This window comes from Gopherus flavomarginatus, chromosome 4 (genome assembly GCF_025201925.1).
Source record: "Gopherus flavomarginatus isolate rGopFla2 chromosome 4, rGopFla2.mat.asm, whole genome shotgun sequence".
In the NCBI taxonomy this organism is placed as follows: domain Eukaryota; kingdom Metazoa; phylum Chordata; order Testudines; family Testudinidae; genus Gopherus; species Gopherus flavomarginatus.
The window spans coordinates 55,379,091-55,393,120 of NC_066620.1; the positions used below are offsets into that span (position 1 = coordinate 55,379,091).

Below are 14,030 nucleotides of genomic sequence, written 5' to 3' on the forward strand. Positions count from 1 at the left end.
TTTTCTTTGACTAAGTCCCCTAGAACCAGTATTTATACAATGTATGTTATCATAATACTTTACACTTTTAAGGAGCCTTTCAAGAGAAGTTTTCAAAGTGCTTTAGAAACCACATGCAACAATCCTACATCTAAATGATCGGAGGCACTTAACCAAATGAATAGAGCTGGGAACAGAATCCAGGTCTCCTGGCTCCCACTTTTAACAGCTTAATAGCATTGCCACTGATTACAAAACACTAAGGGCTTGGCTACACTGGAGAGTTGCAGCGCTGGTGGTGGGTTTACAATGCTGCAACTTAGTAACCGTCCACACCTGCAAGGCACATCCAGAGCTGCAACTCCCTGGCTGCAGCGCTGGCTGTACACCTGGTCTGCTTGGGGTATTAAGATTGCAGCGCTCGTGATGCAGCGCTGCTCATCAAGTGTGGCCACCAAAAGCACTGTAATTGGCCTCCAGGGTATTAGGAGGTATCCCAGAATACCTGTTCAGCCACTCTGCTCATCAGTTCGCACTCTACCGCCCTGGCCTTAGGTGACGTGCCCTTTAAATGCCCCGGGAATTTTAAAAATCCCCTTCCTGTTTGCTCAGCCAGGTGTGGAGTGCAATCAGTGACCATGCCTCCACGCTCCAAACGAGCCCCAGCATGGAGCAATGGCGAGTTGATGGACCTCATCAGTGTTTGGGGGGAGGAAGCTGTGCAGTCACAGCTGCACTCCAGCTGTAGGAATTACAATACCTATGGGCAGATATCAAAGGCCATGATGGAAAGGGGCCATGACCGGGACACGGTGCAGTGCAGGGTTAAAGTAAAGGAGCTGCGGGGTGCCTATTGCAAAGCCCGCAAGGGAAACTGCTGCCCAGGGGCTGCCTCCACGACCTGCCGTTTTTACAAGGCGCTGGATGTGATACTTGGGGGTGACCCCACTGCCAATCCGAGCACCACGATGGACAGTTCAGAGCAGGGAGAGGAGAGGGAGGTGGAGGGGGGGAGGAAACAGAGAGTGAGGGTACTGGGGTTGAGGGAGACACCCTGGAGTCCCAGGAGGCATGCAGCCAGGAGCTCTTCTCAAGCCAGGAGGAAGCTAGCCAGTAGCAGCAGCTGGAACTTGTTGGTGAAGAAGAAGCAGAGGAGCGGGTTCCCGGTAAGCAGCTTTTATTTTCAGGATAGAAATGTTTAGGGAGAGGAAGGGGGGTTAGGGCTGCATGCATGCATGCCTAGATGTGGAATAGCCCATTGATGTGGTCTATCATGTCGCGGTATTCAGCCTTGGTAATCTCTTCAGAAGTTTCTGCCAGAGTGTGGGCAATGCGCTTGTGCAAGTTTATATATAGGGAGAGCCACTGTGGTCCTTGTCCCAGTCAGGCTAACGCATCTGTGCCACGAGGAGTGGGGGGACCATTGCTGCACACAGGCAAGCTGCATAGGGGCCAGGGCGGAACCCGCATTGCTGTAGAAGACCCTCCCTTGCTTCCCAGGTAACCCGCAGCAGTGACATATCTTCAAGGATTAACTCCTGTGGAAAATGTAGGGATAGTGTTCAGTGCAGGTCCCCCCGCAGCTCTCTGCTTTCCTCAACGCACAGAAACCCCAGTGCAGCCCTGAACCAATCAGTTCCCCTTCCCAAGTGAGCAGCAGCAGCAGCGAGATGGCTTCTAGGATTAATTAATTCCTGCACTCATTACCCCTTACTCACCATGTCTTCGCTGCTGTGGGCTCTCTGTGCTGTGTTTGGTATGTGGAAATTATGCTAAAGTGAGACTGTAAACTCCTTCACTGTGATTATACACAATGCTGCCTTTCTGTTAAATGTTTCAATTTTTGTCTTTTTTCTAATAACAGCGTCCTTGACTACTGCTAGAAATGGACTGGCCTTATCACAGACTGCTGGAAAGCTACAAAACCTGAGGAAAAAGCCAAAGAAAAGCAAAGAAGATATGGTGAAAGCAGTTCTGAATCAGTCTGCCAGAGAGAGTAAGAAGCTGCAGGACTGGAGAGAGAAAATGCAGCACTGGCGGGAAAGAGAAAGCAGGAGAAAGTAATTGGCTAAGAAGAAAAGCACAGAGCAGCTGATAAGCCTCCTGGCGCGCCAAACGGACTGTATCCAGTCACTCGTAGCCATGCAGGCAGAGCACTACCATCTGACCCCACCCCCCATCACAAAGTTCTCTCCCTTGTGCCCCAATGTCAGCTCCAAACCCCCTTCCCCAGCATCCAGGTTCTTACCACCACCAGCTGCCCCCAACACCTGTTCGTTCACCAACCAGCCCTGAGAACTACGACCCTTACCCTCTGCACTCAACCCCCATTACCATGCAGTATTTTCATCCTGAAGTGCAGCAGTCATTGCACAGCACTCCAGACAGGACATATTCAAACCTGTGACTGTACAGTTCACCACCCCACCTCCCTGCCCTTTTAGGTTCCCAAAATGTTGTGCGTCTGTCAAGAAAGTTATTTTCTTTTCAATAAATGAATTCTTGTCTTCGAAAAGAGTCTTTATTATTGCAGAAAGTGAAAGATACCATAGCCCAGGAAAGAAACATGCACTGCAAATCATTTTAGGAAAAACAGATTCCTACTAACATTGTAACCACTGCACTTCACTCCCGTGCAAGGCACCAAACATTACTGTTGGTTTTCAGCCTCAAATTCCTCCCTCAAGGCAGCCCTAATCCTTGTAGCCCTGTGCTGGGCCTCTCTAGTAGCCCCGCTCTCTGGCTGTGCAAATTCAGCCTCCAGGCGTTGAACCTCAGAGGTCCATTCCTAACTGAATGTTTCACCCTTCCCTTCACAAATATTATGGAGGGTACAGCACACGGATATAACCGCAGGGATGCTGCTTTCCCCCAAGTCTAGCTTCCCATAAAGAGAAAGCCAGCGCCATTTTAAACGGCCAAAAGCACACTGCACAGTCATTCGGCACCGGCTCAGCCTGTAGTTGAACCGGTCCTTGCTCCTGTCAAGCTTCCCTGTATACGGTTTCATGAGCCAAGGCATTAACGGGTAAGTGGGGTCTCCAAGGATCACAATGGGCATTTCGACGTCCCCTACTGTGATCTTCCGGTCTGGGAAAAAAGTCCCGGCCTGCAGCTTCCTGAACAGGCCACTGTTCCGAAAGATGCGTGCATCATGCACCTTTCCAGGCCAGCCTGTGTAAATGTCAATGAAACGCCCACGGTGATCCACAAGCGCCTGGAGAACCACAGAGAAATACTCCTTCCGATTAATGTACTCGGATGCTAGGTGGGGTGGTGCCAGAATAGGAATATGCGTCCCAGCTATCGCCCCTCCACAGTTAGGGAAACCCATTTGTGCAAACCCATCCAGAAGGTCCTGCACATTCCCCAGAGTCACGGTTCTTCTTAGCAGTATGCGATTAATGGCCCTGCAAACTTGCATCAACACGATTCCAATGGTCGACTTTCCCAGTCCAAACTGGTTCCCGACTGATCAGTAGCTGTCTGGAGTTGTTAGCTTCCAGATTACAATAGCCACCTGCTTCTCCACCGACAGGGCAGCTCTCAATCTTGTGTCTTTGCGCCTCAGGGTGGGGGCAAGCTCCTCACACAGTCCCGTGAAAGTGGCTTTTCTCATCCGAAAGTTTTGCAGCCACTGCTCATCATCCCAGACTTCCATGACGATGTGATCCCACCACTCAGTGCTTGTTTCTCGAGCCCAAAAGCGGAGTTCCACGGTGCTGAGCATATCCGTTACTGCCACAAGCAATTTAGTGTCACACGCGTCAGGCGACTTGATATCATCGTTGGACTCCTCACTGACACTTTGGAGCTGAAGGAATAGCTCAACTCCCAAACGTGATGTGCTGGCGACACTCATCAGCAAAGTCCTTAGCAGCTCGGGCTCCATTTCCCACAGAAATCGCGCTGCACACAAACCGTTGGGAGACTCACGATGGCGCCAAACGTGGATGGAAAAACAGTGACTGATGGGATGTGAAGTGATGCACCATGGGGTGTTGCGACAGGAAGCGGAATGACCCGCACTGTTCCGTCCCCTTCCCACAACCTACGGCGCCAAAATCGGACGAGGTGCTCTGTGTGATAGCTGCCCACAATGCACCACTCCCAACAGCGCTGCAAATGTGGCCACGCTGCAGCGCTGGTAGCTGTCAGTGTTGCCACACTGCAGCGCTGTCCCTACACAGCTGTACAAAGGCAGCTGTAACTCCCAGCGCTGCACAACTCCAAGTGTAGCCAAGCCCTTAGTCTATACACTGATGTCTGAACTATGAGGAATGCTGATTTCAGTGACAAACTTAAGAGGGCTTGTCAACATGAACATTTAGTTCATGGCAAACTTGAGAGTAATCTACCCCACAGTAGCATGCTGAGCACTAGATGTCCATGTGCATCCTAACAGTTCCTTAGTGTGTTTTGAAATGGGAGTACGTCAAAGCACACAAAGGAACTGTCAGTGTGCATCAGCAGGGTCCATACCAACACATAGTGCACGACAGATAAGCATATGGTAGATTTATATCCCAGCTTGCAGTGAAGTACATGTTTGTGTAGGCTAAAAATACCCAAGATTTAATTCCAAGAGAGTCTATCAACTTTATGCAATAAAAGCCTGCAAGTTTTCATTTTGAAAAAAGCTGTGTTGCAACAGTTCATAATTTATGTATAATTTCCAAACTATATAACCTATGGCCATTTAAGTGAATACAGCAACAAAAAACAAGAAAAGAGATACTGTATTGACAAGCCTGGCAATAAAGTCCTCCATTTATCCCCAGAACAGACAGTGATAGTGCAACTGCTCCATAATGCCGTAAGCTGTCTCTACCCTGAATTGTAGGTACCCTGTACAAGTAGAAAGTAGCTTATTCTCATTACTAAAATGCAGAAACAATCCCTGACATCTCTGATGACATCAGTTATAACAGAGGTGGGAAAACTATGGCCCCTGTCCAGCCCATCAGATGTTTTAATCCAGCCCTTGAGATCCTGCCAGGGAGCAGAGTCTGGGGCTTAACCCGCTCCGGCGCTCCAGCGGGGACAACGACTTGCCCCACTCCATGCGTTCCATGACTCCAGGAAGCAGCATGTCCCCGCTCTGGCTCCTATGCATAGAGGCAGCCACGGGGTTCCATATGCTGCTCTTGCCCCAAGCAGTTCCCTTTGGCTGGGAACTGCGGCCAAAGGGAGCTGCAGGGGCAGCACCTGCGGACGAGGCAGCGCGCAGAACACCTGGCCACGCCTCCGCGTAGGAGCCGAAGGGTGGACAGGCTTCTGCGAGCCGCTTGAGGTAAGTGCTGCTGGGAGCTTGCACCCATAACCTTCTCCCACGTCCCAACCCACTGCCCCAGTCCTGAACCCCCTCCACCCTCTGAACCCCCCGATCCCAGCCCGGAGCCCTCTCCCACACTCCAAACCCCTCATCCCCAGCCCCACCCCAGAGCCCACACCCTCAGCTGAAGACTTCACCTCCTCATACCCAAGCCCCTTCTCAGATCAGAGCCCCATCCCGCACCCCAAATCCCTTCTCCCCAGCCCCACCCAGAGCCCTCAGCCCTTCATACCCCAGCCCCCTTCTGCACCCTGAACTCCTCATTTCTGTCCTCACCCCAGAGCCCGCATCCCCAGCCACACCCCAACCCCCAATTTCATGAGCATTCCTGGCCAGCCATACAATTTCCATACCCAGCTGTGGGCCTCAGGCCAAAAAGTTTGCCCACCCCTGAGCTATAAGGATGCCACCTGTAGAGGTGGCTGTTTGATATCGTACCAAAAGGCCCCATAACCTCAGCCACGCTGAACACAATGCCATCTACAGCCTCAGAAACAACTCTGATATCATAATCAAAAAGGCTGACAAAAGAGGTGCTGTTGTCATCATGAATAAATTGGAACATGACCAAGAGGCTGCAAGACAGCTCTCTAACACCACATTCTACAGGCCATTATCCTCTGATCCCACTGGGATTACCTAAAGATACTACACCATCTGCTAAAAAAACCTCCCTGACAAAGCATAGGAACAAATCTGTACAGATACATGCCTAGAACCCCGACCAGGAGTATTCTATTTGCTACCCAAGATCCATAAACCTGGAAACCCTGGACACCACATCATCTCTGGCATAGGCACCCTAACATCAGGATTATCTGGCTATGTGGACTCTCTCCTCAGGCCCTACGCTACCAGCACTCCCAGCTATCTTCGAGATACCATTGACTTCCTGAGGAAACTACAATCCATTGGTGATCTTCCATAAAACACCATCCTGGCCACCATGGATGTAGAAGGCCTCTATACCAATATTCCACACAAAGATGGACTATAAGCTATCAGGAACACTATCCCCGATAATGTCACAGCTAATCTGGTGTCTGAACTTTGTGACTTTGTCCTCACCCACAACTATTTCACATTTGGGGACAATATATACCTTCAAGTCAACAGCACTGCTATGGATACCCGCATGGACCCACAGTATGCCAACATTTTTATGGCTGACTTAGAACAATGCTTCCTTAGCTCTTGTCCCCTAATGCCCCTCCTCTACTTACGCTACATTGATGACATCATCATCTGGACCCATGGAAAAGAAGCCCTTGAGGAAATCCACCATGATTTCAATAATTTCCATCCCACCATCAACCTCAGTCTAGATCAATACACACAAGCGGCCCATTTCCTGGACACTACTGTGCTAATAAGCGATGGTCATATAAATACCACCCTATACCGGAAACTACTGACCGCTATACTTACCTACATGCCTCCAGCTTCCATCCAGGACACACCACACGATCCATCGTCTACAGCCAAGCTCTAAGATACAACCACATTTGCTCCAATCCCTCAGATAGAGACAAGCACCTACAAGATCTCTATCAAGCATTCTTATATCTACAATACCCACTGCTGAAGTGAAAACACAGATTGACAGAGCCAGATGAATACCCAGAAGTCACCTCCTACAAGACAGGCGCAACAGAGAAAATAACAGAACCCCACTAGCCGTCATCTACAGCCCCCAACTAAAACCTCTCCAGCGCATTATCAAAGATCTACAACCTATCCTGAAAGATGATCCCTCACTCTCACAGATCTTGGGAGACAGACCTGTTCTTGCTTACAGACAACCCCCGCACCTGAAGCAAATACTCACCAGCAACTACACATCACTGAACAAAAACACTAACCTTGCATATCCTTGCAACAAAACCCAATGCCAACTCTGTCCACATATCTATTCAAGTGACATTATCATAGGACCTAATCACATCAGCCATATCATCAGGGGCTCATTCAGCGGCACAATTACCAATGTGATATAAGCCATCATGTGCCAGCAATGCCCCTCTGCCATGTATATTGGCCAAACCGGACAGATTCTGTGCAAAAGAATTAATGGACACAAATCTGACATCAGGAATCATAACACTCAAAAACCAGTAAGAGAACACTTTAACCTGTCTGATCATTCAGTGACAGACCTGCAGGTGGCAATTCTGCAACAGAAAAGCTTCAAAAACAGACTCCAAGGAGAAACTGCTGATCTGGAAATGATATGCAAACTAGATACAATCAATTTAGGCTTAAATAGGGACTGGGAATGGCTGAGCCATTACAAACATTGAATCTATCTCCCCTTGTAAGTATTCTCACATGTCTTATCAAACTGTCTGTACTATCTTGATTATCACTTCAAAAGTTTCTCTCTCTTACTTAATTGGCCTCTCAGAGTTGGTAAGACAACTCCCACCTTTTCATGCTCTCTGTACGTGTATATGTATCTCCTCAATATATGTTCCATTCTATGCATCCGAAGAAGTGGGCTGTAGCCCACAAAAGCTTATGCTCAAATAAATTTGTTAGCCTCTAAGGTGCCACAAGTACTCCTGTTCTTTTAGCGGATACAGACTAACATGGCTGCTACTCTGAAACCTGTTTGATGAGGACAGATCACCACCTTATTTGACAGAGGCCAAACAGCTGTTGTATGGTAACTTCCAAGTTTAATGTCATAGGATTACCTCCCCATGGAGTCAGCCATATCACAACCCAAAACAGATCTCATCCCCTTTTTCAAAAAATCCAGGCTGAAAGTCCATTCCTTGTGAGTGCTTGCAAGACGAAACTGAGCTTTTAATGCAATATTTTCCTCCTGTATGAGGATCTATCAAGGAATAATCCTGATTCAGATTACATTTCTGTTATTTAAATTCTAATGGATGTTTATTTTGAGGTGAGAAGGGAAGAGGAAAGATAGATTAGAATGTTCTCCTCTTTGCTTTTATCTATCTGCCCTCTCCCTATCTTAAGTCTGATTAAAAGAGCAGACAGGAGGAAGGGAAAGCACATATTAAGGCAGTCTCACCCCAGCAATTGCCTGCGCTAGTAATGTCTTTCCACACCCTGGTGGTCCATGTAAAAGAAATCCTCGAGGTGGGACCACACCTAAGTGATTGTATACTTCAGGGTGACGCACGTGTATCAGCATCTTGCATACCTCCTGTTAGAAAGAAGATAAAAATAAAGTAGATAGAGGAAAAGAATGTAAACACTAAAATGCATAGAAGGCTAACTTGTGTCTCACTTATTTCAGTGACTGATATTAGGGAGGTCAGTTCAGGTTAAGATCTATAGCTAGTCTTGCTGCCCTCATCAATCGGCGAGAGACAGCCCTTTCAGTTGCCAATGATTTGCTGAGTTGCTATGCAAATCAGTCCTGCTTGGGCTCCAGCTCCCTCATTTTGTATATATGTAGTTTTATTCACTGTTTTCTATATCCCATAAGTAACACAGCAAGGGTTTAATTAAAACTAACCTTCAGAGTTTCATCACTGCCTCCCACATCGTCAAATTTCACTAAAGGGAACTGCAGCTCTGGTCCTTTAGTTTTAACTGCAAGAAGAAAAAGGAAAGGAATAAATGAAGTTATTAAAATTTGAATACAGCAGAAGCCAGTGGTTGCAAACCCCAACAAGACAGACACTGATCTGAACACTTGGTAAAAGATTATACAAAACAAAATTATTTCTTATGCAACAGTCACAGGACGGACTATTTTCTATCACCACATGAAGGAGGAATGTCTTCCTGAAAGGCCCCAGCCGAAAAGTCAACATTTCAGAAACGCAGAATATCTCTGATCCCAACTGCTACAGCTACCAACCACCCACATACCCAGTAAGCCGCTTCAGAAATAGTAGCTCTCACCTTTCTGCTTACGCAAAACAGATTCTATTTCTTCATCTACATCTTGAGATTCCTCTTTCCTTCTTTTTCGTCTCTTACTCTTTGTCTTCTTCCCTTCACTCTCCAAAAAAGAAAGGTCTTTTGATTTCTAGAGCATAAAACACAGAATGATATGAATGAGTCTTCAAATATTTAGTACATAAAATGATTTAGGCACAGAAAGGATTGACCATACCTTGTCTCTTACCATTCTCATAATATTTATGCATGAAGCACCATATGTGTCTTCAGATTTTGTTTGTTCTGTTCTTTCAAATGTCTGTAGAAGAGCTCAATCATTTATTACTTGGTTTTTACTAAGGATTGTTTAAATTGATATTTTTTTTTGGTTGGTTGGTTGGTTTTTTTTTGGGCACTAAAGTTCCAGAAAAAAATAGTATACATAAACTAGAAAAAGATCCAAGAATAAAAAGCTGATTTAAGTTAGGACTCATCTATACAGGAACGTTATTCCAGAATAAGGTAGGCTGTGAATTTAAAGCACAATAGTGATTCCAATATAACTCTCTGTGTGGACACCTTTATTCTTGAATAAGAGCATCCATGTGGGCTGCTATTCTGGAAAAGATATTCCAGTATATTCCGCAGTAGCTATTCTGGACAGTTTTCCCATGCCGACAAGCCCTGAATTGCATAATTACTGCAAAGTAACAAACATTGTGTCTTAATACAGCTTTGTGCGTGTGTATATATATTATGTATATAAAAATAAAAACACCTCCATTAGAAATATTAATTACCAGTAACACACTGTTTTTACAACACTTAGCGCGGTGGGATCCTGGTTCATAAGTAGGGCATCTAGATGCTACGGTAATACAACTACTAATCACCACCAATATTGTAGTGAATATTGCGCAAATAACTCGGGTCATCGCTATATATGCAAGAAAAATACAAATGAGAGAATGGACAGATGAAATTGTGCATCTGGTTAACCATGTGTTTTGTTTTTAAACACAATATGGTGGACTTTTTATTCCACAATGATCCCCCTACTACGCCATCTCCCCTTGTAGGGGCAAACACTGTCATTTTAGTCCTAGTAGCAATTTTCCACATCCACCATCAACTTTATGTAAATCAGTCAGCATGGTATAATAGTGAATAGGATGATATGCCTTGTCCACTAGAGAAGAAAAACGTCAACTCCACAACATGCCTTTTAGCCACTGAACAAGGACAAAGAGGTCCTGGGGAGTCTCTTAATCCTCAAACTCCTGTATGTTCCCAAATGAAAATCCTCTGGTTCTGTTTTTGAACACTTTCCATCCTTAAAAACTGGCTCTGGGGTGGCAATGTCACCATAAGGATATTTTTAGATACACTGAGAATACATTGCCTTAAAGGGTCAATGTAATCACATTTCTTCCTGAAGGCATTTTGCTGACTTTTGTTAAAGAACACCTAAAATTCCTATAACTGAAAGAAAGACATCTGTCACGGAGTCCCCGGGTAATGCTCTGGAACTGCTCCCTACAAAGCCAGTCAGGACTCTGGTGAAGTCTCCTCTCTCTGAGAAGACTGTCTTCAGGGCAAGAAGCTCACATGGCTTCCCCTTCTTGGATTTGACCTTGGAGCATTCAGCATCCTCTGCCCTTCCATTCGCTTCCCACAGCAAGTCTGCCCAGACTTGCTGGGAAACTGCAGGAAAGCCAGAAGGTCCTGCACCCTAACTTTGCAGTCAGACATGACTCTTAGCCAGCCAGTAAAACAAAGATCTATTAGATGACAGGAAAACAGTGTAAAACAGATCTTGTAGGTACAGAGAACAGGACCCCTCCACTGCGTCCATTTTGGGAGGCAGTGAGCCAAACAACCAAGTCCGCACCTCACGCCACTTCCCTAGCCAGCCCCCAACTGACTCACTCTCCAGCCCCTCCTCCTCTGGGCTTTGTCCCTTTCCCGGGCCAGCAGGTCACCTGATTCCTTTGTTCTCCAACACCTCTGGCTATCACCTTGCGGGTGGGGGGTGGGGGAAGGGCCCAGGCCACCTGTTACCAGGAGACAGAGTGTCAGCCATTTATGTACACTGTCCCTTTGCTCGGCAACAATTACACCCCCTTATCCCATCGCCTAGAGACTTAAGAATTGCAGAGGGGAAATTGAGGCATCCCTACAGTATTCAGAGGAAACATTAAGAACAGTCCCACTTTGTCACAACATCAAAGAAGTATATTTCTCTTTTCACTTCGTACACTGTGGCCCTAAGGGCCTCTTTATGTCAACTGACAAAGGGCCTACTCAACACATGTCATAATATTTAGCCAAACAGTGTCTTGTCAGGTATTATATAACATCTAGTAACATGCTGTTATGAATATTGAGCGATGTATTTACAGGTTGTATATAAAGCGTTATGCATATGTGCTAGAAATATGCTCTTCAGATAAGTTTTGGAGGCATGTGGATTTCCACAAAGGAAGGTTAGATTTCCCTGTCAGCACAGTTCAAGCTAACAGGCTGACTGAAAACCAGTACAGCTTGATTACAAACAAAGGACAATTAAAGTACATTTACACCTGAGTTAAACAAAGTGATGGAGCCAACTGAGAAAACAAATTGATCAGGAGGACAAAGGGACTTAATGCCTGCACCTAAAGAACCAGCAGTAGTGGAGAGGAGATTTGTCTGGATTTACTCGTCAAGGGGTTCATTTAAAAAGTATTTTGTACTATAAAAGGGAAGAATAGGGAAAAAGGATCAGCATCCTCTGATTCTGTGAATAATGGATCCACTTTCTTGAGGGGCTGGAGACACTGATAGCTTGATGTAAGTCAGAAAGCTGTTCAGGCAATGATTGCAGTTTGTTAAAGTTAAGTTTGGTCACTAGAAAGCAGGATGGGTTTTTCTTTTTGTTTGTAACCAGACTTGTCTCTTTCTCTAGCTTAGTATCACTTAAATCTATGTTCCTCATCAATAAACTTATGCTTAGTGTTACTACAACCCATATGCTGTGCTGTGTATTAAAGACAGCTAGCCATGGGTTTTCAGACTGGAGGTTGGGACCCCTCAGAGGGTCACAAGGTTATTACATGGGGGGTTAATGGTGTTAAATATTTTAACAAGTGTTTTTAATTTAAAAGGAGGATCGCATTCAGAGGCTTGCTATGTGAAAGGGGTCACCAGCACAAAAGTTTGAAAACTACTGAGCTAGACTAACAGGCTGGCATATACCCTGTCTCTTTGGAGGCAGTGAACTTGGTAATTTCTGTGACTGTTCAATGAGAGGGACTGGATACTACAAAGAGATATCTCTGGGAAACTCAGGAACTGGGGTTCACTGAATGTTACCTACCTGGCAGAGCCTCAAGGAGTTTGCTGGTGAGGTGGACAGAGGGGTGTGGCAAGGAGCTTTGCACAGGTTAAGCTCCAGCAAAACTTACCTCTCTGCCTCAGCAAGAGAAACACCCAGTGGCTTATGGTTCTGGACAGTACTTTGCACTGTTTCCCCTGTCTGTCAGTCTCCCCTGTTTGCGTGGGACTTGCACACAGCAACAGGAGAAGCCATTAAAAAAAAATTGAGAAAATGTGATTGTAAAACCACAAAAATGGGCAGGGTAACTTGGTCACGTGTGGTTTCTGAAACTATTTTTGACTAATTTTTTTTAAATTAACTAGATTTCCAGTCTTTCAATCTTGAGCATCTCAAACATAAAGAAGACGTTTTAAAAAAAAGCCTTTGATACAGTACAAATTTGTCTTGCATAAGAACATATAATCTAGTGTTGTTTGCACCAGAACATTTTTGGCAGCTACAATACTTATTGAAAAAAGATGGCACCAAGCAACTAAGCCAGTCTTTCATCATAACATCTTATATTTACAGAGTGCTTCACAAAAATTAAAATTCACACACTGCTTCTTCCACCAATGCAATAACCTGTAGGTTGAAACATTGTAGGTATATTAAAAAAAAACAGGTTTGCATTACCCACTAAAGGCTCAAACTTGTTTTTATATACATTGTGCATCTTGGCGGCATGAGGAAGAACAAGTCTGTTTTTCATACTGTACTTCTAAGTATTGTCACATAAGGTAAGAAATGTACTAAGCTCCAATGCATATGCCATGTTAAGTGGTATCAGATTTAAAAGAGAAGCTACCTCAGATATCTGTTTCCTTTCCTCTTCTTCCTCACACAGGTCAATTAAGAAGTTGTCTTCTTTTCTACCTGGGGTTTTATCAATAAACCATCCACCTTCAGAGATCCTAGTATCAAGTGGGGTGCCAGACAGAAGAGCACTAGTTCTGGGTGCTGTCACTTGTGCAAGGCTACTGGTTTCTGTTGGCTCATTCTTGGGAGTTGCTGGAAGAGAATCAGGATCTCTTTTCCGGTATAAGGTCAGCAGAGAGCTGTTCAGGTGATTTGTGGACTGCAAATGTATTTATGTATTTAAAAGAAAATTAAAATCAAACAAAAAAAAACAATTGCTTGCAGATATCTCCCTTAGCAAGCAAACAGCCTTAGTGCAATAGTAGAGTCTTTACTCTGCCCTCTCCCCCCCCTTTGCTATGTTCCCCTTCCTCAGAAACAGCTCCCAGCCACAGTCCTGCCTCATTCTTCCCCAGGAAATAATTTCCTTTCAACTCTACAAGGTCTCCAGCTGGGGACTCCTGGCTGACGTGCTCATTCTGACAAGCCACCTGAGGTTTGTCAGAATGAGGGTATCAGCCAAGCCAATAGCAGTTTGGCAACCGAAGAGCATCATGGGCAGCCAGAATGGAGGGGGCATAGCTGGTCAGAGATAATGTGGCTGGTACAACTTCCAGGATGCTAACTTTTAAGAACACC

The 14,030-nt window shown here is 45.5% G+C and overlaps 1 protein-coding gene across 3 annotated transcripts in view; it reads right to left on the reverse strand.

The window, feature by feature from the left end:
- Positions 1-14,030, reverse strand: part of NVL (nuclear VCP like) — a 68,462-nt gene that overhangs the window by 48,535 nt on the left and 5,897 nt on the right. For all 3 annotated transcript variants that reach the window (XM_050948489.1, XM_050948488.1, XM_050948490.1), the window contains exons 6-9: positions 13,342-13,611; positions 9,197-9,323; positions 8,805-8,881; positions 8,355-8,489 (exon numbers count right to left, since the gene is read on the reverse strand). In XM_050948489.1, coding sequence (XP_050804446.1) covers positions 8,355-8,489; positions 8,805-8,881; positions 9,197-9,323; positions 13,342-13,611 — 609 coding nt within the window. The remainder of the gene's footprint in view (positions 1-8,354; positions 8,490-8,804; positions 8,882-9,196; positions 9,324-13,341; positions 13,612-14,030) is intronic.